The 25,505-nt window shown below is 53.2% G+C and overlaps 3 protein-coding genes across 8 annotated transcripts; all 3 read left to right on the top strand.

Annotated features, from left to right (window-relative positions):
* Positions 1-1,547: 1,547 nt before the first annotated feature.
* Positions 1,548-15,303, top strand: TXLNA (taxilin alpha). Of its 2 annotated transcripts, none has more exons than XM_082345462.1 (11): positions 1,548-1,684; positions 2,227-2,436; positions 3,285-3,623; positions 4,936-5,027; positions 5,974-6,144; positions 7,906-8,100; positions 9,774-9,893; positions 10,129-10,203; positions 10,715-10,807; positions 11,123-11,218; positions 11,948-15,303. In XM_082345462.1, the coding sequence occupies exons 2-11, from the start codon at positions 2,259-2,261 to the stop codon at positions 12,272-12,274; spliced, it is 1,686 nt and encodes a 561-aa protein (XP_082201588.1). In that variant the 5' UTR covers positions 1,548-1,684; positions 2,227-2,258; the 3' UTR covers positions 12,275-15,303. The 2 variants fall into 2 exon arrangements, with proteins under 2 accessions (XP_082201588.1, XP_082201589.1); XM_082345463.1 differs by having other exon boundaries at positions 1,603-1,706.
* A 2,506-nt stretch (positions 15,304-17,809) lies between these two features.
* CCDC28B (coiled-coil domain containing 28B) lies at positions 17,810-22,504 on the top strand. 5 transcript variants are annotated; one of them, XR_014232383.1, is made up of 6 exons: positions 17,810-17,941; positions 19,196-19,383; positions 20,530-20,696; positions 20,834-21,027; positions 21,630-21,713; positions 22,161-22,302. XR_014232383.1 is itself a non-coding variant. In XM_082345834.1 (6 exons), exons 2-6 carry the CDS (start codon positions 19,220-19,222, stop codon positions 22,361-22,363), a joined length of 603 nt encoding a protein of 200 aa, XP_082201960.1. In that variant the 5' UTR covers positions 17,810-17,941; positions 19,196-19,219; the 3' UTR covers positions 22,364-22,504. The 5 variants fall into 5 exon arrangements, 4 of the variants coding, with proteins under 4 accessions (XP_082201960.1, XP_082201961.1, XP_082201963.1 ...); XM_082345834.1 differs by lacking the exons at positions 21,630-21,713; positions 22,161-22,302 and adding exons at positions 21,251-21,273; positions 22,309-22,504; XM_082345837.1 differs by lacking the exons at positions 17,810-17,941; positions 21,630-21,713; positions 22,161-22,302 and adding exons at positions 18,786-18,984; positions 21,251-21,273; positions 22,309-22,504.
* A 299-nt stretch (positions 22,505-22,803) lies between these two features.
* IQCC (IQ motif containing C) lies at positions 22,804-25,480 on the top strand (the record flags this gene model as incomplete). Its single annotated transcript, XM_082378370.1, is given in 7 exon segments — positions 22,804-22,850; positions 23,070-23,245; positions 23,248-23,405; positions 23,626-23,890; positions 24,124-24,242; positions 24,359-25,162; positions 25,166-25,480. Coding segments are annotated over 7 exon segments (1,596 nt in total). The 3' UTR covers positions 25,193-25,480.
* Between the last annotated feature and the right edge of the window lie 25 nt (positions 25,481-25,505).

The raw sequence follows: 25,505 nt of genomic DNA, 5'->3' as shown, positions 1-25,505 counted from the left end.
GGAAATAATGAGGGCCTTGGTTTTGAGAGACTTGAATTCCAATGCTTTCTGAGCTTGAGTTCCACCTTTATACTGTTACACCAATATTGCCTCTCAGTGTCACCTGGTAGACACTGCCTAAGTGGCGGGAAAGAGCACTGCGCTGAAGTCTCTTCAACTAGGGGAAATATTTAACATCTTACGAGCCCTAAAACGATGCCCAATTTGCACAACAATTTAAAACATTCTCTGCCTTCTCAGCCCCCAGACTGTTGCTAGGCTTTAGGACTAGAGTATTTAGCCAACAGTTCTTGAACGTTCAGTGAGTTGTAAGTAAATAATTTCAACACCTCATCGCTAATGCTGTAATAGAACTCTGTCTAGACCCAGGGAGCTAGGACAGACTGCAGAGTACTGAAAAGGTTCTGAAGTGAACTTTGAGCTCAGTGGGCCTCAAAAGATTGTTTTACCAAGAAGGGAATTTTGGAAGGTAGAAAAGCACCTGCAAACACCTGGGAAGTCCTGGAGATAGTAAAAGTAGAGATGTAACAAAAAAGGCAGAGGGGTTGGGCAGGATTGGCTGGAAACAGAAGCCAAACCAACCATTTAGGCATTAAATTCCGGGCACATGGTTTGCTGGGTTTTATTCCATTATCTATAGACAAATAGATAAAGAATTGTGATCTTACATCTGGAGAAAAGCTTGGCTTTTTTTCCCCTTTAGCCCCAGTGCAATTGGGACTTTGTAGAGGGTGGGCCAGTCAGAAAAGGCTCAGGAATATGTTGAGACCAAAGTCCCCCTTGCAGGGCCCCCTCAGCACCTTCCAAAGAGGGGCTCAAGCTGGTAATGAAGATGGAAAAATACTTTCCCAAGTTATTTTGATTCATCCTCAAGGAAAGCCTACGGCGGTGGTTGTTTCTTCTGAGTAAGAGACAGGGTAGTCCAGTAGTTAAGATGGGTGCCAGACTTCCTAGCTTTGAACCTGCTCTAATCAGTCAACAGCGATGTGACCTTGGACAAGTTACCTAACCTTTGTCTTACAGTCCACAGCTGTAAATTGGGAATAACAAGTAGTCCAGTATTTACGAGGATACCGGGAAAGCTAGTGTTCAAGAAACTACTATTAAAACCTTCTATTTGCATACGGAAATTGAAGCCCTGGGAGGGAAAAGAAGGCCGTCACATAGCAAATTAGTGATGAAGTTGGGACTGGAATACAGGTCTGATGCCCAGCCCAGTGTATTCTCTCCCTCGTCCTCAGGGTTCCTAGATAGTCATAGATGTTCACAGCAGGAGGGAAGGGGTGGTGGAGGCGTATCGGAAAAAGCAGCCAGGCGCAAGGCTCTGGGAGCTGAATCATAGCTCCTTCGAGACAGAAACGAGGCTGACGTGAGTATTTGTGCAGAATGACTGGCTCCTTTCGGACCTCCTGGGTCTGCGGCTCCGAGGACTAAAAACCCTACTGCATCTTGGGAGTTGGGGTCAGCCCCGGTGCATGGAGGGAAGCGTAGTCCTTTCCCTCCCCTGCCTTCCCAACTCACCCGCCTCGGAGGCCGCCTTCGCTTCATCTTTCCCAGCAAGCCCCGCGCGAGCGCCGGCTATTGATTGGCTGCGGCGCTAGCAGGAGGCTCTGCCGGCAGCAGTTATCCAGGGTTTCCGGTACGAGGGCAGAGCGGGCGAAGCCGTTGGGGCGTCGGCGGTGAGGTGCGTACTGCGTCGGCTAGGGGTACGAAGCGAGCAGAGGGTCTGTGGTCCCAGACGCTTCTGGCCGGTGCGAGGAATCGCGCGGATTCCGTGTTAGGGCTCGGGCCGGGGGGGCAGGGCTGAGGCCTGTGCGCATGCGCGGGCGGTGCGCGCGCGGCTGGAGGGCGCGCGAGGCGTGGGAGGCTGCGCGCGGGGTGGGGGGGGGGGAGCGGCACGTGGGGCATGGGGGGCGGGGAGGGACCGGGAATCCAGCGTCCCGCCACGTCAGTCCCGGGCCCTGAACCTATCCCGCGCGCGGCCTGTGGTGAGAGGGTCGTGTTGTGCCGGGAAGTGGCTTCAGGAAAAAGGAGGCCTCTCCTCCCTCGCTCCTGGGCACACCAGGCGCCCGTGACCGACCAGAAACTGGGAGAACCGCTGGCTCCCTCCGTGGAAGGCCGGCCGGTTTGTTTCAAGAAGCTTTGCGCGCCCGGTGTTGGGATTTCTGATCCAGGCTGCGAAGAATTTTAAAGTCTGGAAAATAGCAAGTGTGTTTGTTTCTATAGGATCTGCTCCTAACCTAACATTGCAAACCACAATGAAGAACCAAGACAAAAAGAATGGGTCTGCCAAGCAATCAGGCAACACTTCCAACCCAAAAAACACCCCGGGGCAACCGGAAGCTGGACCCGAGGGAGCCCAGGGGCGGCCCAGCCAGTCGGCTCCTGCAACAGAAGCTGAAGGTTCCACCATCCAGGCTCCAGGGAAGGCTGAGGGTGTGTGCCAGCTCTGCTTTTCCAGCGGGCAGGGGGAGGAGTTTGTGGTGCGCCGGTCCAGCTTCTGGAGTTAGAGGCCAAGGCCACTGTTTACCCAGCAAGGAGGAAATGTAGAATGAGAGGAGGACAGCGCTGAGTCTGTGCAGTCCCCACCGGCTGCTGGGGAGTTGATAGAGGCTCCCACTCTAAGCACAGGGACAGAACTCTCTTGAGAGAAGGCTCTGACAGGATCAAGTCAGGTTGGCAGTCAAATGAGACACCCAACCAGCAAATCCAGGTTACAAACACGTCGTTCACCAGTGGGTAACTGCTGTTTATATTTGAGGCATTTCTGGGACGTTTTTTTCCCCCCACCAGAGAAGGAAGGATTTATTACTTGCAGCAAGTAAGGAGAACGCTTGCTTTCCCAAAGCAGTGTCTCCTCTGGAACTTTTTTTTTTTTTGGCGGCACCAGCAGCTTGCGGGATCCTAGTTCCCCAACCAGGAACTCATGCCTCCTGCAATGGAAGCATGGAGTCCTAACCACTGGACCGCCAGGGAATTCCCTGAAACTTTTTTAATGGCAAGAGGTGACACTGGCTGGGAGGAGAAGGGGATGGACTGGATGTAGAGTTCCTGCTACATGGTGCCACCCCTGTGTGTTGGATGGTCTACTTACTTGATTTCTTTTATACTCACAACAAGCGTGGTTGGGCAGTAGTGAGAAATAGTTACATCGTTTTACAGGGAAATAAACTGAGGCTTAGAGAAGTTAGACAACCCAAACCAGTACGTTTGGGCCTGAAAACTCCCAACCAGTGGCATAACATCTTATTTCTCTCTCTGCCCCTCATCCTCTCCTGCTGAAGGAGCACAAGCCAAAACTGCTCAGTCTGGGGCCCTCCGGGATGTCTCTGAGGAGCTGAGCCGCCAGTTGGAAGACATCCTCAGTACATACTGTGTTGACAACAATCAGGGTGGCCCAGGCGAGGATGGGGCACAGGGTGAGCCTGCTGAACCCGAAGATGCAGAGAAGTCCCGGACCTACGCCTCGAGGAATGGGGAGCCCGAGCCAGAGACCCCAGTAGTCAATGGTGAGAAAGAGACTTCCAAGGGGGAGCTGGGCACAGACGAGAGCCGGGCAAGTGACGAGGTCGTAGACCGAGACCACCGAAGGCCACAGGAGAAGAAGAAAGCCAAGGGTCTGGGTGAGCAGAGGGCAGCTACTTGTGAGGCTGGTGAGGGGAGGGAGTTTGGACCTGACATCCTGGGCTAGCCTGCTCTGCCAGGATTCAGAGGAAACCCTACTTCCAGAACTGTCAAACTACGTCGTTTAATCAAAGCCGGGACAGTGGTGCCATAGATAGAGGTGTACAGGTTGTTCACTGCACAAGGGTTTCTGGCCTTGGGAGCAAGCAGGAACCGAAGTCCAACCTGCTCTCTTTGAGAGATGGAAAGCAGGAGTCTTGAGTAGGCAGTCCTGTGCCGGCCAGCACCATTTCTAATCTGCTGTGTGACCTTGGGCAAGACCTTTCTCCTCTCTGGTCCTTAGTTTTCACTCCTCTGCACAGTAAGAGAATTGGACTAGACTGGGGTTGAAAATTCAAATAAGCCAAGCTAGCCAGAGGGCCCCATGAGACCAAGAGAATGCCTCCTTTATCCAAAAGCTTGACTGCCACCTGGTCCCAGTGAGTTGATAGCATGTAAAAACTGTAGCTGCCTTTTTTTTTTTTTTTTTTAAGCCAGAAATCTAGAGTTACTATGTGAAATCTCTAGATTTTAATAGTTGGCAACTAATACGATAGGAGCCAAACAGAACCCATCTGTGGGTTGGATTTGGCCTGTGTGCCCATGATTTGCATTCTCTGCATTGATCTCTCAGAGCCTCCCGGGGTTGACACTTAAGGAGCCTGGCACAGTGCTATGTATGGTGGCCCTCTCTTTGACTCAGGCACAGGCATGGGGGAGTCACTTGGGTGGGGATGGAGGGTTAGTGTGTGTCAGAGAATCAGAGGTGGTATTATCCCCACGTCTTAGTCGCTACTCTCCCACCCTCTACCTGTTGTCCTAATTTAAAGGGGTTGTTTTTTAGTTATTTTAATCTTAGGATCAAATATTGAAAGGTATATTTATTAATTGGGGAGGATAGTCATTTTAAAGTGCACTCTTGGCTGCCTCTGTTGACTGGAGTGCAGTGTTCTTAAGGAGACCTGTTTCTTTTGCATCCTTCCTCTTTCAGAAGGGCCTTCCTTGCATTGAAACAGCACTGACTTCGCAGGTGGAACACCTTTCTTTCACCTGTAGGTAGAGTAGGCAGTTTTCTTTCTCCCGCTCGTGGTGCTCACCACGGGGATTTGACAGAGACTCAGTCATTCATTTAATTAGTATTTATTGAGCATGTTCTCTGTGATGGGTACTGGAGAATAGGGGAGGTCTACCTCAAGGCAGAAGAGTGGGCCCAGACCTGAAGGGGGGCCCCCAGAGAAGGGGGTACATGCCTTTGCTCCCTGTGCTTTGCAGGAAAGGAGATCACGTTACTGATGCAGACGTTGAACACACTGAGTACCCCAGAGGAGAAGCTCGCGGCTCTGTGCAAGAAGTATGCTGAGCTGGTCAGTTCTCCCCCTTCTCCTCGTACCCTCCCTGCCCTGGGAGGTCAGCACATTTTTTTTTTTTTTTAATATATTTATTTATTTATTATTTATTTTTGGCTGCATTGGGTCTTTGTTGCTGCGTGCGGCTTTCTCTAGTTGCAGCGAGCGGGGGCTACTCTTCATTGCGGTGCGCAGGCTTCTCATTGCAGTGGCTTCTCTTGTTGCGGAGCTTGGGCTGTAGGTGTGCGGGCTTCAGTAGTTGTGGCACACGGGCTCAGTAGTTGTGGCTCGCAGGCTCAGTAGTTGTGGCACATGGGCTTAGTTGCTCCGTGGCATGTGGGATCTTCCTGGACCAGGGCTTGAACCCGTGTCCCCTGCATTGGCAGGCGGATTCTTAACCACTGCGCCACCAGGGAGGCCCAGCACATTTTTAATTACTCTGAGTCGCATTGTATTTCTCCTGTACAGTGCTGAATAGGCTCATGGGAGGGGACCTGAGCTGGGAGAGGACAGGGTCCGAGGAAGAGGTGAGGGTCTGTGAGGCCAGGGAGCCAGAAGGATTATCTGTCGATAATGAAAAGGCCAGCTTGATTCTAGGAATCATGTTGAGAGAAATGGTGAACGAGGGTCTGTTGCTGAGTAGAAGGAGGGGGGTAGCAGGTGGGCTCATCTGAGGGCATGGGTGTCCCGAGAGTTCGGGGAATGTCATGGTCTGAGAGTCTAGCGAGCTTTGAATCTGGAGTCAAAGCTCAGAGAGAAACTGGCATCTGCTGGCTGTGCACCTTTGCTTGCCCTTAGCGTCCATTTCTATATCCTTGAGCTGGGGCCCTTGGGGTTATTGGGGGCAGTGTGTGAAGCACCCTCATAGTGTCCAGCCTGAGCCATGGTGGCTAGAGTCGGGTCAGCTCAGGAGACCCTGGGTCCCCACGGCGCTCTTACCTGCCATCCCCATCCCCATCCCCAGCTGGAGGAGCACCGGAACTCCCAGAAGCAGATGAAGCTCCTGCAGAAGAAGCAGAGCCAGCTGGTGCAGGAGAAGGACCACCTGCGTGGCGAGCACAGCAAGGCTGTCCTGGCCCGCAGCAAGCTCGAGAGCCTGTGCCGAGAGCTGCAGCGCCACAACCGCTCCCTCAAGGTGGGCCAGCCGCTTTCCCTGACCTCACTTGTCTTTGGTGGCTTTCCCCCTAACAGCAGCACAGGCTTTCAGCATAGAAAGAGATTTCCCCAATGATGCTGTACTTTAGAGAGCTACTTGTAACCACTTGACATGCACTTGTATTAGATGAGGTAAAGGCTAAGGTGCTGAAGGAACCTGGATGCAAGGCTTCAGGTTTCTCCATCCCATAGCAGTCCCAGGTGAGCAGCTGGAGGGCGGGGGCCCATCAGTCAGGAGTGCCGGGGCCTTTCTCCGACCTCTGCTTCTCCTAGGGTGGGGTCAGTCTGGTTAAGGCCTGGTCATTACTGTGATCTCCAGATAGCTTTTGTATACATATCCTTTATATTTCTTTAAAAATTTGCATCAGTAAATATAAGATATTTTGCAACTTGTTTTGCTCAATTGTATTTTATTTTTTAAAACATTATAAATTTAATATAAATGTGATGTAAGAGATACAGAGGTGACAAAAGTCTAACAAATCAAAGGTAATTGTTGCCCACCCTCCTTACCCCGGTCACAGCAGAAACTAATGGGAAGTAAACCTACTTATATGTAAGTTTAAGTGCAGCCTTCTAACTTTCCTGTCTACATATAAAAGCTTACATAAAGTTTTTTTAATGAAATTATTATACATGTATTTCATAGCCTATTCCATTTTCTAACTTTACACAATGCCTTATCTTTCTCTGTCAGTTTATATAAGCCTATCTTATTCTTTTTAACAGCGTCATTGTATGGATATACTGCATCTGATCAGTACCCTAGTTAATGTGTTTTGTGTCGTTTCCAATTTTTCACTGTTACATGTATAGAGCTACAGTGAAAATTCTTTTTTTTTTTTAAATTAATTAATTTATTTATTTTTGGCTGCGTTGGGTCTTCATTGCTGTGTGCGGGCTTTCTCTAGTTGCGGCGAGCGGGGGCTACTCTTCCTTGTGGTGCGCAGGCCCCTCATTGCGGTGGCTTCTCTTGCTGCGGAGCCCGGGCTCTAGGCACGCGGGCTTCATTAGTTGTGGCACGTGGGCTCAGTAGTTGTGGCTCACGGGCTCTAGAGCGCAGGCTCAGTAGTTGTGGCGCACGGGCTTAGTTGCTCTGTGGCATGTGGGATCTTCCCGGACCAGGGCTCGAACCCGTGTCCCCTGCATTGGCAGGCGGATTCTTAACCACTGTGCCACCAGGGAAGCCCGAAAATTCTTGTTATATATATCCCTGGCTAATTACATGGAATTTATCCATAGGATAAATCTTAGAAGTGAAATGTCTGGGTCGAAGAATATGCAAATTTTAATAGATGTTGCCAGATTGCCTTCCCACCAACAGTGTCTGAGTGCCTAATTCTGCGCAACCCTGCCAACCGTGGGAATTACTGAATTTTAACTACTTGGTCAGGGGAGGGGGTGTGGGTCAGAGATAGAAGCACATTAAACTGAGACTAATAGGTCTTCCAAATCCTATTCTGAGGCCTGGAAGAGTAGGCCTCAGGAAATCCTGATTTCTTTAGAAAAGCACTTACATGTATGCCTGCATTTTTCTAGGGAGTCTCTGGCTCGATGTCACCTGATATACAGAGGGGTCCATTAGGAGCCCCCATTGCATGACATCTTGGATCCTGGCTACTCCTCACTTGGAGAGCAGGGAGGGCTACTGGGAGAGAACATCCCTGAACTGGTGGGGGAGCCTTGTGAGTCTGGCCAGGGGACAGTGGATGATGGAGCTGGGGCTGACTTCTCTGCCCAGGAAGAAGGCGTGCAGCGGGCCCGGGAGGAGGAGGAGAAACGCAAGGAGGTGACCTCGCACTTCCAGGTGACTCTGAATGACATCCAGCTGCAGATGGAACAGCACAATGAGCGCAATTCCAAGCTGCGCCAGGAGAATGTGGAGCTGGCTGAGAGGCTCAAGAAGCTGATTGAGCAGTACGAGCTACGGGAGGAGGTGAGGGGTCGCCAGGGGACTGTGGGTTCTGGGTGGGTGCCAGTGCCAGGCAGCGCTTTCTAGGCTTCATCCCTTCACCCATTCTCCCTCCTTTCCTCGGGAGGGGAGTGATGTTGTACATCCTCATGTAGATGAGGGCTGAGGTGTTGAGAAGAGACTCGCCTGTGGCCACACAATCGTGGGTCCACAGCGCCTCGTCCTAAACGGTAGGGCCAGGTGTCTTTTGGAATTAGAACTGTCCACGTTTTAGACTAGAGTTATGTTCATGGACTGGGTATTACGTAGCGCCCCCAGCAGGGCCTTGTGGCAGCACCCCCAAATCAGACACGTTAATGCTTACGCAATTAAACTTCTGAGTATTCTCGCCTAGGTTTATAATTAACCTTACAATGCTTATTAGCCTTACAAGTTTATCTGCTTGCTTAGGGCAATTTCAGTTTTCAGAGTATTTTAGAATTTGAGGAGCTGGAACTGTGTTCGGTGATCGACTCTAGGGGCTGTGTCCTCTGGTTACTTGCTGCTCTGCTGCCCCTGCCACCTGAAAGGGCAGGATATCACTCCCTTGGCTGGTGTTGGTTGCTGCCCCAGGCGCTCAGATCCCTCTCTTTGGGTCCCCACACACCAGTCACTTGGTGTTCTGGGCTTCTGTTTCTTTGTTGTGAACAGGGAGATTGGCAGCTACCTTACAGGGCTGGACCAGGCCCCTTCCTAGACCCTGGGGTGTGGTGGTGGGTGGGATGGGCAAGACGCTGCCCTCTTGGGCTCACCGTCCAGTGTAGTGATCCTGTGTGCAGGGCCTGGAGGGGCCTTCCCCAACCCACCTCTTCTCCTGTGCTTCATCCTCTGGGATGAAGCCTGGTTTGAGAGGAGTTGGTTTGGTTCTTGTCCCTCAGCGCTGAGAGACATGGAGGCTTCCTGAGCCACCAGAGTGAGGCACCTACTTCAAGAAGCTGAGGCCCCTCTTCCTCTTCCCTCTCCTTTCCCCCTGGTTCTCCCTGTGGGGCTGGAGGTGCACCCCGTCCCCAGTCAGATTCAGGCACTCCCATCCTGCCCCATCCAAAAAATACATCCCATTCTCCACCTCCCTGTTTTCAATTGCTTTGATCTTTGAAGTAGCACTCACGTTCATCACCTTCTCTCCGTCACTGTTTTGTCACCTGGTCTCAGTTCCCGGGGCTCCTCCAGCAGTCAGGACAGCCATTCCTCGGGATCCACACATCTAATCTTCACCTACAGATACAGCAGATTTCTGCCAACTGAACTAAGCTGTTAACGTTGGTAGAGATGTCGTGTTTGCCCTTTCTTCTCATTTACAAGGGGGTTGGGCTCCAGAAGTAAGGGTTCTCAGTCCAATGGAGTACGTAATCTTTCTTAAGGCTAGAGATTTGAGTGTATTTATTACTTGGCTTCCTGGGAGCTGATCTCATCCTTAAACCCCTGTGCTCACTCTAGACTGACTCAATGGGAAAGACACAAGGTGAGGTTGGGCAGTAGACCTTCCAGGGACTTGGGGCCCACATCCTATGGGACACGTGGGAGTCCAGCATGTCAGACTGAGGTGGCAGGCTGGCAGTGCCCTGGTCTCTGCACATGGGGCATCCCTGAAGCCACTGGGCCTCCCTGAGAAAGGGAGCTCCTGACAGATGGACCCCTCCCATGATGCTTTCCTGCAGCACATTGACAAAGTCTTCAAACACAAGGACCTACAGCAGCAGCTGGTGGACGCCAAGCTCCAGCAGGCCCAGGAGATGCTGAAGGAGGCAGAGGAGAGGCACCAGCGGGAGAAGGATTTTGTGAGGCTCAGGCCCCAGGGGTGGGGGGCTGGGAGGAGGCAGGTTGGGTTCTGGCTCAGCTTATAGTCAAGTTTGTACGGGAGAGGTTGCGGTCTGGTCAGACCAGGGCACTGCTTCCTCAGACACCAGTCTGAGAGCAGGAAGCCTCGATGGGTTATGGTGCGTGTGGCGAAGAAAATCCAGATGTAGCCTCTGGGGGCTTCTGATGGGATCTGGGGTCCTGTCTCGGAACTAGCTCCTCAAAGAGGCTGTGGAGTCCCAGAGGATGTGCGAGCTGATGAAGCAGCAGGAGACCCACCTGAAACAGCAGGTGAGACTGTGTAGCCTCCCCCTGTGCCTTCGTGGTCCCCACGCTGAGCCCCATCCTGTGGGGAGGGAGATGGAACCCTCATTCTAGGACCACCTTGACTCCTGTGTGACCTTCCTAAGCCTTTGTTCTCTCTGGACCCGCCCAGCACCTGTGTGGTGGTGACCAGGTGGCTAGGTGAGCTCGAAGTACTCGGCTCCTAGTCAGAATTGTTGTGATGCTTTTGAGGAGGTGGGGACGGAATGGGTGATTTCAATTACATAAGTTAGACTTCATTCTGGAAGAAAAGTTTGAAAACAAACGTAAAAGAAAATACAAGTCACCCCCAAATCCTACTTTTTAGTCTTAACATCTTAGATTATATCCTTCCAAATATATGGTTTTTGTTTTGTTTTAAAGAAAACTGGTATCTCAGCAGAGTTGGGTCACAGGGCCAAGGGTGAGTGTGAGTGTGTTGACCAGAAGTGCCCGCCAGAGAAACCCAGTCTTACTTGTGGGCTTCTTTCTCACCCAGCTTGCCCTGTACACGGAGAAGTTTGAAGAGTTCCAGAACACTCTTTCCAAAAGCAGTGAGGTGTTCACCACATTCAAACAGGAGATGGAAAAGGTAACAGTGGTCCAGACTGGGTGTGGCTGCAGGGGCATAAGCAGCTTCATTCAGAGTTGAACACTGGGCCTGCCTTCAGGAAGCCCCCTCCCTGGAGTGCTTCACGGGGTGCTGTTTACAGTAATAGTATGATTGAGACCATAAGTAGGGTCTGGGTGGGCTGTATTTAACTGGAGACACCCTGGGGTGGCACAGAAGGCACTGACCACGCCCAGTAATACCTTGCCCCCTTGGGATCGTTCCCCACTTTGGAGACACAGATGCACAGACAGCCTGGCCCCCTGACCATTTCCTTTTATGTGTCACATAACCCAGATGACTAAGAAGATCAAGAAGCTGGAAAAAGAAACCACCATGTACCGGTCCCGGTGGGAGAGCAGCAACAAGGCCTTGCTTGAGATGGCCGAGGAGGTGCGCTGAGTGTGACCTGCATCTGGGGTGGGGGTGTGCGGCTGTTGAGTGCTGGGCCCTCTCCTCTACGTTCTACTGAGAAGTGATGCAGCTGCCATGAGGTGGAGCTGGAATTCACGTACACGTCCATCCAAGTCCAGAGGCACTGTCGGCTGTCTCCCCAAGGGAGGTGGTGAGCTTAGTGATAGGTCTGTAGGGGAAGCAAAGAGAGCAGATGGAAGAAAGGAGGAAAGGAGCAGAAAAAACAAGGGGTGCCAGTGATGCGCATAGCTTGCATGCAGATGCAGAGCCGCCCAGATAATTTGATTTTGTGGCTTGAGATGTAGGAGGAGAAAATAACTAATTGATGGAGAGGCTGCTGTGTGCCAGACCCTGCTGAGTGTTTAGATGTGCCAGTTCATTGAGCTCTCTTGAGATCTGTGAGGGTGACATTAGTAGTCCAGTTTAACAGATAAGGCAGTAGGCTCAAAAGCCAAGTACTTTGCTAAGGCCATCTGGTGGATAAACAGAGGAATCCATTGTCTCCAAGCCATGCCCCTTCTCTACACCACACTGCCCCCAACCGACAGCCAAGTCTCAGCATAAACCAGGGCTGTTTACTTGAAAGGGGCCAGCTTTTTTACTCTGGTTGGTGCCCAGCGTTGTTAAAGTGTGAATGTTTTCTACCAAATGGGAGTGTTGGGTGGGGCGTTGATGACATGGAACTGAAGGCCGTATTTCTCTCCCTAGAAAACACTCCGGGACAAAGAGCTGGAGGGCCTGCAGGTGAAAATACAGCGGCTGGAGAAGCTGTGTCGGGCACTGCAGTCAGAGCGCAATGACCTGAACAAGAGGGTGCAGGACCTAAGTGCTGGAGGCCAGGCTCCCCTCACTGACAGCGGCCCTGAGCGAAGGCCAGAGGCTGCCAATACCTCCAAGGAACAGGGTGGCGAGGGGCCCAGGGTCCAAGCACCTAGCTCCCCAAGGGTCACAGAAGCTCCTTGCTGCCCCGGAGCACCGAGCATGGAAGCATCAGGCCAAACGGGGCCCCAGGAACCCGCCTCCATCACTGCCTAGGGAGCTGGGAAGGGAGCGAGCAGCACAGCCAGGCCTGGCCCACATGAGGCTCCCGCCGCTGAGGCCCAGGGTGCTGTGACCTGGCTGGCATCTGACTCTTTGCAGTTTTGGATTTTGTGGGTCAGTTTTACGTACATATGGCATATGTGCAAGGCCTCATACATTTATATCTGTAAGTGTAAAACGGGCTTGCATCGGAGGTGGGGGTGTGTACAGATGAAGTCAGTGGCTCTTCTGTGAGCTGAAGAGTCTTAAAGCGGAGTTGTCGTCTGTGGCTGCCGTCACAGTAAGCTGGCAGGAGAAGTGATTTGAGCGTTTCCCTGCCCAATTTGAGGCTCAGCCCCTCCCTCCCTGTTACCTTCAGGGCTCATGACAGGTGACACGCCCAGGCCATGACTATGTTCTCCTGTTAGCGGGACTTGGGCAGCTCTGGCTCTCCTAGCTCTCCTGGGAACTCCTTTGCTTCTCTTAACCTGGAAAAGGGGTCGCCAGGCAGAGCATTGACAAGGCACTCAGAGCCAGCGATCAGACTGCTTCCCTACCTAGGACAAGGGACCTGGAGCATGTTCTGTGCGGGATGATGTGCTGGTAGGGAGCCCCTCAGCTTCCCCTGCGCTCCGGTAGTGCCAGGACCAGGCCAATGATGCTTCGCAGTAGCCTTATCATTCACAGGTGCCTCTCTAGCCTGCACAAATGATTGACAAGAGATCACCAAAAGGATTCTTTCTGAAGGTTTTTGGGTTTTGTTCTGTTTCCTTTGTTTTTGTTTTGGTTTTGCACATGACAGTGTTTTGAGGATCTTCTGAGGAAGAAGGGGTGCTATGGTGGTGGTGCCTGGGTCCCTGGCCTCCAGTGCCCCACCACCCCACCTGGCACCTTTGCCATGTTGGTGCTCAGGTTTCCTGCTTGATGAAGTCAGATTGTTTGTTTATAGTAAGAGAAAGGAAAGGGCTTCTGATGGCTTTGTCACAAGCTTACAATCCTGGGAGGCCACTGCTGATGCCACCACCACTGTCTCCATGCAGCAGTTGCTGGGCCCCAGGTCCAACTGTCCCTTTGGCTTCATGAGTCTGTTTCTGCTTCCTGCACCCACACCACCAATGTGCATTCTTTTGAGGTTTGCCGTGATTTTGTTGCCCGAGTAGTAAGAGCTGTGATATGTCCCCCTTGGCATCCCACTTCTTCCTGTGTGGGAGCCCCCAGCTCTTTTCTGACAGCTAATGGATAAGAATGAGACTCAGCCATTGACTGAGCCCCAGAAGTCCACAGAATGGCTGCAGATAGTTGTGTCTGTTTTCTTCTCTACCCCCACTCCCACTCCTCATACATGCTACTCTATACTCTGAAAGTCCTGCTGGTGGCAGACTTGCCAGTGTATTAGTCTTTGTACAGAACAATGTTCTGGAACAGCAGAATGAGTCTTGGGTCAGGAAGCAGGGCTATGCTGCGTTTGGGGTTCTATAACCCCATCTCCAGCTGGGCCTCAGCTTCAGTGTAGCTGAGGGAGCCACAGACCAAGATGGATCGGAGGGTTGAGTTTTTGCTTCTTGCTGTATTTCCTTGAAGTTAATTCATTATCTTATAAGTCCCTTCATCTTCCACAAATAGCCCGCTCTTTTCAGCCCTTAACTTAAATCCCTCGGATAATTAGGTTCATGAAGAGTGTTAAGTACTCCTGAATTATGTTAGGACTTAGACCAGAGATGGCAAATGAATGGCACAGCATTTCCCCTCTTCCCCCCATGGTAGGTACCACTAATCTGCTTTGGAGTATTTCCTGCTAAATCCCTGGTATATCCTCATTTCTCAAGATTCCCCCAGCAACCAGTATAAGTGCTGAGACCTATTTGCCATACCTGGCTGAGATACTATGCTGAGGAACATAAGAGCTGCCAACCCCATACGGGGTTTGCTGGGCTAAGGAAGTACAGGGAAGAGATGGAAGTTTCTGCCTGCCCCCTTCAAAACGAGCAGGAAGGCCTGCAGTGACCCACATGATTGCCTGCCCCCCTTCAGCTACCTCTTAAAGCCCATAGTGTTGGTGGGGAGGGGACTGTTGGAGCCCAGTGTGGTGTGGGAAATTATAGCCCTCAGAAACCAAGTCTAGCTGCTGAGGATCTACAGTGAGCACGGTGGCCCCAGCTGTGCAGGGTAGAACCTCTGCTCTCACCTCCAGCTGCCTGTCTCTAAGCATCCAGGCTAGGCTATAACTGGGGATCCCATTCTTCTTCCTGTCCGTTGACCAAATCTTAACCGATCACTACAGCTGCTTTGCTTGCTCTGCTTTCCAAAGTCAGCCCAGGTTCCTTGGTGCTGCCCACACCGGCCAGGGTCCTGGGCCAGATGAAGAGGTGGCCTATCCATGAGTGAAGACCAGTTCCGTCCTCCCTGGAGCAGGTCTCATGCCCATGACCTCAGTTTTAGGACCAAGAGCTGTGTTGGTTTCTTAGATTGCTAGCTTTTCCTCCAGGGGACCACAGCAGGTGAGGCTCTGCTGACGGTAATTTGTGCTCAGGGTCTTGTCCAGCTGAGAGCTTCATGTACACCAGATTCTGAGAGGTGTCAGCAGCACTTTTAAAAAATTTTGTTTTCCGTGAGGTTTTTGGACCATGGGCTGCGCTCAGGCACTTTCTATAAGAGAATGTTATGTCTGTAAAAATGGTTATTTCCCCTCCTCCACCCCCACCCTGGTGGCCCTTCGGAGGGCTGACCAAAAGGCCAGTGGAGCTGCCCTGGTGTCTGTGGGGGAGGGCCGAGGCCTGCTGAGTTGTTTCTCCAGCTGCTGCTCCAGCCCTCCCACCTTGCACAGCACAGAGGAGGTCATCCTAGGGACATCCAGGCACCCGCCTGGGGGAAGGGTGCTGCCTTCTGTCCCTGCAACTGCTTCCCTTATGGCCCAACCTGGCTGTCCAGATTTGTTTGAAGCTGTGCTGACAGCTTTTTTTGTCTCCGTTTGGTATTCACAACAGCCAGGGACTTGATTTTGATGTATTTTAAAACCACATTAAATAAAGAGTCTGTTGCCTTAACTTTTTTCTCTCCTGACCTTTGTGGTCATTTGCTGCTTCTGGATCCATCCAGCTACACTGATGTGTCTACATCTGCTACGAAGTCTCTGGCTCTGCCTTCCAGCAGTCACCGCAGGCTCAGGACACTAGCAAATCCACTTCAGCTGCCTGAGTGGAACCTTTGGCAAAGTTGGTGTGATGCTCATCATATATATATGATTTTTCTCAATCGAAAGTTCCCTGTCAAAAACAAAAAATTGTCCTTGTTCCCTGAGGGTTTACAGGCTAGTGAGGGGGAAAGGTGCTTTTAGATACAGAAAGGTTGGTTGTGCTATGGGAGCATGGGAGAGGTCCTGTTCCCTTCAGCAAGGGGATAGAATTGGATCCTGGAAGGGCCTTAGGACCCAAAGGGCAAGTGGAAGTTTGACATTTAGTGAGGAAGTGGTTGACTTAATGCAGGTGCACGGGAGGGTGGTGGGAGATGAGGCAGGGGCCAAATCACCACGAGCCTGTGTGCCAGGTTAAGGAATTCAGGCTAGATCCAGGGGACACGGGGAACCGCATAAGTTGTTTAAATAGGAAATCGGTCGAGTCCATGAGGAAGGCATAAAGCAAGGAGACCAGAGAGTTGGGCATACGCCAATGGGGGCCCAAATTAAGATGAGGGGACACTGTCATCACTGCCACTGGGGGCTGTCTGCCATGCATAGCATCCTTTTGGCACTGGACCACCCAAGGGAATACACAGGCACCTCCAGGTTCCTTTGATTCCTTTCCTTGTCATTCCATGACAAGACCCAAACTGCACGTAGTCCTTAAGAATGGGCTGTTTCTAACTCCTGCTCACCCACCCCAAGGCTAGGTGTAAAAGTTGAGACTCCTTTAAGGCAGACATCCTACTGGTGGCCTCACCCAGCACCCTGTTCTCTGTCCTCCCTGGGCTGATCTGGCACAAAGGATTATATATGAATGACCCCCAAATGGCAGAGACAAACTGCCTTTCCCTCCAGGCCTCCACAGGCAGATATGTCCACGCTGGCTGTGACAATCCCCACAAAACCTCTGCCCCTTCAGGCCAGGATCCTAATGGGTTGATATGTTTCTGTGCCGGCCACATGGGTTGGTTCCAGTTAAATATCCTTTGGAGGAGGTCCGGGGAGACTGCCACAATTCTTGGAGCTCCAGATGAAAGCAGCTCTGAGAATAACTTCACCCTAGAGGTGCTCCTGGACTCTCTGCCACTTTCCTGGAGGAGCCTTTGTGCCACTCTCTAGCAGCCCTGGTAGGGGAGGAGAGGGACTTCCCAGCTGTCCCCTCTGCCTACCTATGCAGACCCCTCCCTCAGACCCCTGGTTGTGGAAGTCCCAAAGTAATGTCTCCCCTTCTGGAGCAGTCTAGGTGTTGGAAGCATCTGGGAAAGAGCCCTGTTCAGGTGCCTTTGGAAAGAGTGCCCAGCCCTCTGGAACTCAGGGAGGCCCAGGCCCAGGGAAGCTCTGCTCCTGCCCAGTGGGAGGGGAAGGTAGGTAGGGTCACTGTGCGCTGGCCCCCGGGGCAGTCATCTGAGACTGCAGGGCAGCCTCCTGTTGCATCAGATGCTTCTCTGGGGACCTGAGCTGGGAGCCTCTGCCAGGTCTTTTGTTAGCTGCCCCATTGGTCTGGCCTCCTGGGGTGGCACCAGCAGCGCTGGGTCAGCCTCCCATTAGGCATGCAAGTTTCCCTCCTGGGGGTCGGTGTCAAGCGCTGGGTAATCACACTGGTTTTGCTCTGACCTGATGCTCCCCACACGTGTCCCCTAGGCCTGGGTGTGGGGAGAGGGTCGGTTTGGTCTTGTCATTTCATGAGTGACTGAATACAGCCCTCACCACCGACCAGCAAAGAGTGTCTGGGTGCTGTGGGGCAATGGTGTTAGAAGACTACTGTTGGGACTTCCGTGGTGGTTCAGCGGCTCCCAGCGCGGGGGGGTCCCGGGTTTGATCTGTAATCAGGGAACTAGATCCCACATGACACAACTAGAGTTTGTATACCGCAACTGAAGATCCCGCATATCGCAATGAAGACCGGGTGCAGCCAAATAAATATTTTTTAAAAAAAGACTATTGTTGACTTTCAGTAAAATGACTACCTTCCTTCAGGGTTGTTTATGAGGATTAAATGTACGTAAAATGCTTAACAGGGGACTGGGACTCACTTGAAAGATGGTTGTCTTCTCTTGCAGTTTCTTCCTGCTGCTGCTGCTTCTTGTGCTTCTTATATGCTGTATATATATATATATATATATATATATTCATTCATTCTCTACCCCTCACCTCCTCCTCCCCTCCATTTCTGACAAAGCTGCCACCATTTGGTAAGGGACTGTAACTTCTCTCCAAAACTGATAGGAAAGTGAAAGGGTTTTTTTTAGATTGCCATCACACCCAATGTCATCACCTTAGCTCAGCTGGGGAGGTAAAGTCGAGTGAAAGGGACAGCTTAATAAATGTGGGGATGTTCCTCCCATCTTACTCCATCACACTCTAAAAAAGGTCACTTTCTCTTTAAATGCAAATTACCTCCTGCGAGCTCAGCTTCCACCCTTTCCGTTCCCGAGTTGGAAGAGTGCTGCGGAGGGCGGAGGGAACCCCCCACGGAAGCATCACTCCAGACCCCAAACCTCCAGGTCAGTTACCCACTTCGGGGGTGGGTGCAGAGGCGCAGTGACGCGGGTCTGATGCTCCATTTCGGATCCTGGCTCCCGAGCTGAGCGATCCATTTGGCACACGGCTTTGGAGATTGTGGGAAATAGATCCCAGGTCGCCCCCAGCCATTCCTGGGGAGCCGGGACTCCCGCTGCAGTTTTTCTATCGAGTCCCTAATTGAACCAAGCCGCTGCTGGGCCAGGCATTTGACGCGCTCCTGTCTCCCCTCCACCACCGCCCTCCCACACCAGTGCCAGCCAGCCCGGTACCAATTTAAATGCTTATGCCCCCAGCGCCACCGCCATCCCAGAGTGCGGAGTCGGGCTTGGTGGTGGAAGCTGGGAGTAAGCAGCTTGAGGAAACCCCGTAAAGGGCCTTCAGACCTCCATCTGGGGGGGCCTCCGCGGACCTGGGGCTGAAGGGGCGGGGCCGGGCGGGAGATCCAGCGGTGCCAGCCTCGGGCGCAGCCTTTGTTGGAGGCCCAGGCTGCCTGCTACGTGCCCGACCACCCGGCCCTCTCTGGCTGCAGCTGAAGCCAAGCGGGAACTTCCTGACTGGGGAGGGTGAAGCGGCTGGAAGTCTGTCCCAGGGAACTTCTGGGAGTCTCCTGGTGTTTGCCATTGGGGGTGGGGTGGAAGAGGAGGGATGCCAGTGCGGGGAAACCACACTGAGCCCTGCCAGCGTGCCACGGCTTCTGCCATTGTTGCCCATCCTCAGGGGGTTACTGCCTGACACTGGGGTCTTCCCAGGTGATGCCATCCACATCTCTGTCACCTTCCATGCTGAGGTTTGTCAGCGTCTGTCCAGGCAGTTGTTAAATAGAACGGAGCCTAGTTAAGACACTCCTAATCCTCAGCCGGGCTCCTGCCAGCTCACATCCACCCTGTCTCCCCCTGCATTTCCTCTGCCAGCTCCGCCCCCTCAGCTACAGGGACAGGAAACCCCAGGAGCAGCAGCAGCAGGAAAAGAGTGTCTGGTCCAGCCCTTTGAGGCAGGGCCTAGGTTTTCAGGCTAAAACTGGAAGGCAAGGAGGACGTGGGGTGGGCCACAGAAGGTCCTTCAAATACACATCTATGACCCCAGCAGTAGGTGCTGGCACCTGGCCTTGCCCATACTGGGCAAGCTGAGGGGAGAGTTAGGAAGGTCTGGGGGCCATCCTTTGCAGCTCTCAGGGATGGCTGGGTGGAGAGATGGCTTTGCCCCCCACTATCTCAGTGGGACTGCCTCCCTCTCAGGGCCTGAGGCCTAGCCAGCATCCAATGGAGGACAAGAAGAAGAAAAGGAGTCCCAAGCCCTGCCTGACCCAGCCAGCCCAGCCCCCAGGCACACTACGCAGGGTCCCAGTGCCCACCAGCCACAGCGGCTCCTTGGCCCTGGGACTCCCTCATCTGCCATCCCCTAAGCAGCGGGCCAAGTTCAAGAGGTGGGTACAGAAGGGAAGCAGGGCAAGGAGGGAGGGACCCTAACTCTGGGCTGAGCCCTGTGGGCAGGAAGGTAAAGGGGGCCTTAGCCTACAGTTACTAAGCAGTAATCCATGCCTTCCCTGGGGCTCCTCCCACCCCCACTGGCCCCTGAGAACTCAGACCCAGTTCCTACTCTCAAGTGTGTTGGGAAAAGGCCAGGTGGGTCACTGGGATCACACAGTGTGATGATGCACCTCAGAGCAGGGAGTGAGCAAACTTCCAGGAAGTGAGTCAGAGAAGGCTGTTGGGCACACTGGAGAGGGAGAATGTTCTAAGCTGAGGGGTTTGCCTGGCAGAAGTATGGTAGAAAAATATTGCCTGGAAGGTTCCAGGAACCACAGGTGATTTGGTGGTCCTGGAGTGTCATGGGGTAGGAAATGGTGAGGGGATACTCGGGTGAACAATTTGAATTCTCCGGTTAATTTTTTTAATGATTGAAAATTTGCCTCCTACCCTATAGTGTCTGTGTTTGTTTCCACTACCCATGCGTTCTTTCTCTGATTACTGTGTTTCCCTGTGCCTTTGGCACCACCTGCCTGAGAGGCATGTTTGGAGATGGCCAAGTGGGGGTAGCTGAGCTGAAGCTCAGGGCTGGGGCAGGGATAGTAGGAGACGCAACTGGAGAGGCAGGGGGGCCAAGCTGGAAAGATCATTCAGTGTTATCCCGAAGGCAATGGAAAATTCAAAAAAAAGGTTTTTACAAACAAGAGGGGCAGAAAGATATTTTTGGAAGAGGTAAGATGGCTTTCATGGTAATAAGGGAGTAACTGTCCCTGAGTTCACTGAGGACCGCTGAGGACAAGTGATTCACCTGGGGTCACAGGAAGAATGAGTGAGGTGCTCAGACTGGAACCCAGGAGCCCCATTCCAGGCATGGTTCTGGATGTATCACTGGCAGAAAAGGACTTCTTTTGACCTCTCACCCTCACCCTTCTTCATCCACTCCCTTCCCTTTACCCATCCCGGTGCCCAGAACAGGGCGAAACATCCATTTACGTTGGTGGGTGGATAGAAGGGTGAATTAGTGCATAGACAAATGGCACAGAAGACCCAGGGTTACCTGGCTGCCACTCACCCTGTGACCATGGCCATGCCCACCCACCCAGGGTCGGCAAGGAGAAATGCCGCCCAGTGCTGGCAGGAGGTGGGGGTGGCTCTGCAGGCACCCCCCTGCAGCACTCGTTCCTGACGGAGGTGACCGACGTCTATGAGATGGAAGGCGGGCTGCTGAACCTGCTCAATGATTTCCACTCAGGCCGGCTGCAGGCCTTCGGTGAGTCCAGGGGGCGGGGCTTAGAGGGCATGTAGGTGGGACTGGAGGGCTGGGTCTCTGGGGCATGGCTGGGTCTCTGGGGCGTGGCTGGGACCAGGGTCCCAAGCTTGCTCCCAGAGCTGACAGGTGCTGTCCAGGGAAAGAATGCTCCTTTGAGCAGTTGGAACACGTGCGGGAGATGCAGGAGAAGCTGGCCCGGCTGCACTTCAGCCTGGACGTGTGTGGAGAGGAGGAGGAGGAGGAGGAGGAGGAGGACGGGGTCACTGAGGGGCTACCTGAGGAGCAGAAGAAGACGATGGCTGACCGCAACCTGGACCAGCTGCTCAGCAATGTGGGTCAGGGCTGGGTGCTTCAGTTCCTGGGGGCACCAGAGGGTGTGTGGAGGGGTACATGCTTCTAAGACCATTCCTGGCCCCTGGGTGAAAAGCTGGGGGTGCATGGAGCCAAAAGCTCTGGGCCTCTCAACCCCCCACCAGAAGATGAGCCCCAGAGCATCTGGAGTTTGACCTGGTGCCCCTCCTTACAAAAACTTCCCTTTCTCTCTCTGTTGACAGCTGGAAGATCTTAGTAATTCTATGTATCCTTTCTAGGGGACTTGACAGTGTGTGAGTGTGTGCACGCCTCCCAGAGATAAAATCAGCTTCGGCCTCCCCACCACCTTGCAGGAATCTTTACAGATAACCAACATCCTCACCCCTCTCAGTCCTACAGAATTAGCCACAAACTCCCCCTACCCAGGTAGAGGGTGCAGAAAGAATTCCCCAAATATTAGGAGAAAGAAAGGTGGTTGCAGGGAATATGTTCTACTTGCTTATCAAAATCTTTGCAAGTACTTTAGCTGACACCAATCCATGGCAAAGCTTGTCTGATGTCTTCCTATTCTTTCAGCACTGAACAATTCTTTTTACTGACTTAAATTATCTCCGCATCTAGTTCTATCAGAAGTAGTGCGGGTGCACGCTCCTGCATGATCTAAACCGAAAGCGAAGGGGGTAAGGCACCTAGCAAGAAGGGCAGGCGAGGGCTTCCCTGGTGGCGCAGTGGTTGAGAATCCGCCTGCTAATGCAGGGGACACGGGTTCGAGCCCTGGTCTGGGAAGATCCCACATGCCACGGAGCAGCTGGGCCCGTGAGCCACAACTACTGAGCCTGCGCGTCTGGAGCCTGTGCCCCGCGACGGGAGGGGCCGCGATAGTGAAAGGCCCGCGCACCGCGATGAAGAGCGGTCCCCGCACCGCGATGAAGAGTGGCCCCCACTTGCCTCAACTAGAGAAAGCCCTCGCATGAACCGAAGACCCAACACAGCCAAAAATAAAATAAAATAAATAAATAAAGTAGCTATAAAAAAGAAAAGTGCTTTAAAAAAAAAAAAAAAAAAGAGGGTTGGTCTTATATATCCTCATATTAGTCAAAAAAAAATAAAAAGAGTCAGGAAACCTGGGAAAAAAAAAAAAAAGAAGGGCAGGCGAGGACTGCAACCCCAGATCACGGAGCACTCCAGAGTCCCTGGCCCCCACCCCTTTGCGCAGTCGGGGAAACTGAGCCTGTGCAGGTTGGGAAAATAGGGCTGCAAGGACCCGGGTCCAGAGCATCACAATCCTTGACCGGCACAGACAGAAGCTGCACCTGGCTGAGAACGCCGAGCCTGAAGAGCCGTCAGCTGTGTAGGTGTCGGACCCAGGCTCAGACTGCCCCTTCTCATTCCCTTCAAACTGTGACTTTTTACGGACTCGATTGGGTGTTCCGCGGCCCCCCCAGGTGCTATGGGGGAGGGGGGCATTGGATGGAATTAAACCATAATGAAAGAAAGCGGCTCTGTGTCCTCCCTCCCCTCCTCGCGCCTTTACTCGGCAGGGGCGCCCGGGCCCCAGCTCTCGCGGGGACGCCCCTTTGCAACAAACTTCTGGTTTGGGAGGTCCCGCTCGGGGGGCTGGATTCCCCTGTGCTGCTCTGGGAGTGGGAGCTGGGGACAGGTGCCAGTTCGCCGCCAGCCCCGGGCAGGAGCCGAAAGGTTGCCGTGGAGACTGCGGGGCGGGGCCTGAGCAGGCCAGCACGGCGCAGACTGGTAACGCACTGCGCAGGCGCCGGGCGGGTCAGTTTGCGCCCGGATGGAGCGGGAACGGTTGGATCGGAAGGTGACGGCGCTGCAGGTGTGGTGCGGGGCGGGCGGGGGTGCGCATGATTCCTCCCCCCCACGGGATCTCGGACTGGGACCTTTGGACAAGATGAGGCTGTCACGTCTAGTAACCTGCCCGCGTGCCCACCTCTGAACCTACCGACCCAGCCTCACTGGCCTGAAGAATGCGGGGACCCCACGGACCCTCACGCGCCCCCCACTCCCACCACACACTCCTACGGGATCAGGGAAATGAAGGGAAGGGCCTTCAATCGAAGAGGTGGATCCAGTCCAGCACGCTCCCTCGAACCCCCAGAGCGCCAACACACAGCGTCACCTGTCCTCTCCCCGGGGCAGAGTCCTCTCTTGCAGACCTCTCCAGGAGAATCCCCCAAGATGCCCCCATGTTGCAGTGATAAGGGTTTTCTTTCCCGTCGTTCTCCACACCAGGCCTGCGTCCGGGGCTTCTTGGTCCGACGCCAGTTCCAGAGTCTTCGAGCTGAATATGAGGCTATTGTACGAGAGATCGAGGGTGATCTGGGCACGCTTCAGTGGACTGAGGGCTGGATTCCCAGGCCCCGATTTCTCCCAAAGGTACTACACACCCTAGAGGTAGAAGAGAGGGGGAAGAGGGACCTGGGCAAGGGATTCCACCCTTCATGCTGACAAGCTATTCTCATTGGAAAAGGCAGCAGACTCAACCTCCTCACACCCCAGTCCTTAATCCTTATCAACTTGTATGCTAAATCATGGCACCCAGACACTTGGAGGGTTTAGACTTGGGGCTCTCATACCTTTCTGACTGATTTCTCAGAAGGCAAAATCCCATCAGACCTGGAAAGCCGGAGAGAGGGTACCAAATCCAGAGCAGGAACTATGGAGCTGCTTCCCATGTAAAGAGCCTGAGAAAGAGGCCATCTGGGAGGAGATGATACTGAAGAAGTCAGGAGAGAGCTCAGCAAACTCAGGCAGTCTTCCCTGCAGAGATGATAGCCTATGGCTTCAGGATGAGCAGAGCAGGAGGACCAGGAAACCGAGCCAAGAGGAGACCAGAGACATGTCAAAGATGGAGAACCCAGGTACCTCTCTGCCTAGATCAGGGCAAGCCCCTGACCCTCTCTGGGCGTCAGCTTTCCCATCTGAAAAGTGAAAGGCTTCTGCTAGATAAGCTGCATCCCTTTCCTTCTTCCCTCTGCTTGGTTGGGGGCAACTCATGGGTGGGTAGGGGGAGGGTGCCAGGGTCTAATGCTAGGCCAGTGCCCACTGTCTGCCCCCTCAAGGCTTTCTCCCTTCGTTCTTCCCTCCTTCACAGAAGCTGCAGGTCCAGGACTGCCCCACAGCCAGACTGAGCTCCAGGAGCTCCAGTACCACCGCAGCCACTTGGCTATGGAGCTGCTGTGGCTACAACAGGCCATCAATAGCCGTAAGGAGGTAGGCACTAATTTGGAGCCCTCTCTGCACATTTAGGGCCAAGGGTGGGGGTTAGGGAAAAGCCTCCTGCCATGCCCAAGCAGGCCTCTCTGGTACAGTGTTCTCTTCTCCAACAGTACCTAATTCTCAAACAAACACTGAGATCCCCAGAGGCGAACCAGGCCAGAGACGAGCCCAGCTTGTGCCCAGACCATGGGGGACAGGGCTGTGAGAAAGCTGGGTCACGACCAGGCCCACCACTGGAAGACCAGTCCTACAGAACTACTAGAGAGCCAGACCACGTGGATGACTCCTGCTGGAGACTCAGGTCACAACCCCATAAAACCCCAGAAATACTGGCCACTACAGACAAAACCACTGCTGGGGCTAAGTACAGGGACCTATGCTACAGACAGGCAGGACCACAGCTGCCCACACCATCGGATAATCAGGCCATAGGGAAAAGGCTCACCAAAGAGCCAGAGTGTGGAGAACAGACCTTTGGAGGGACCTGCCTGCAGCTGACAAAACTACTAGAGGACGAGACCCACAAAGGCCTCAAATCTAGGGGCTACTGTTCTGGAAAGGCCAGGACACAGCTGCGCACACTCCGTGAGGACCCAGACATTGAAGACAACTCTCCCAGAGGGCCAGGCCAAAAAGATCCTGATTGCCAAAGAGCTGGGCCACGAGAGTTGGGCCTCTCGGAGGACCATGTCATCTGTGATGGGTCTTTGGCAGAGCATGGTGGCCTGGATCTCCGGAAGACTAAACCACCCAAGGGCCAGACTCCCAGTGATAAAAGCTCCACAGGTAGAACCTCCAATGAATCTAGCCATGAAGGATGGAAAAACCAGAGGACTGTACCATGGAGATCAAGGCCACCTGAGAAACTGTCTTCCACAGGGTCAGACCACACAGGAGAGGATCACTGGAGGGGGTGACTGTGGAAAACAGGACCACCGGGCTAGACCCTGGGGAACCAGGGAAGACCAGGTTCCAAAGGGGGATTCTATGAAAGGGCAATGAGGGAGACAGGACCTCATTGTAGCTCCCTGGTACCAGCTCTACCTCCTGCCCCTGCCCGTGGGTACTGGTGGCTAATGAGGCCAAGAGAAGCTGGAGCACAGAGCTGGCACCAGTAGAGGTAGGAGGATACTTTCATCCTCTGCCTGTGGCTCAACCCAAATTTTGGGATAGGGCGCCACCTGGGGTGAGTAAAGTTGGGGGGCTGATGGAGAATAAAGGTTTTCCTTAGATTCTGAGCCTGGTTGTATTTGTCTT

The sequence above is a fragment of the Balaenoptera borealis genome, assembly GCF_965194805.1.
Source record: "Balaenoptera borealis genome assembly, chromosome: 1".
NCBI lineage: Eukaryota > Metazoa > Chordata > Mammalia > Artiodactyla > Balaenopteridae > Balaenoptera > Balaenoptera borealis.
Note: the sequence above shows the minus strand (reverse complement) of the source record. Positions and strands in the feature narration are given on the sequence as shown.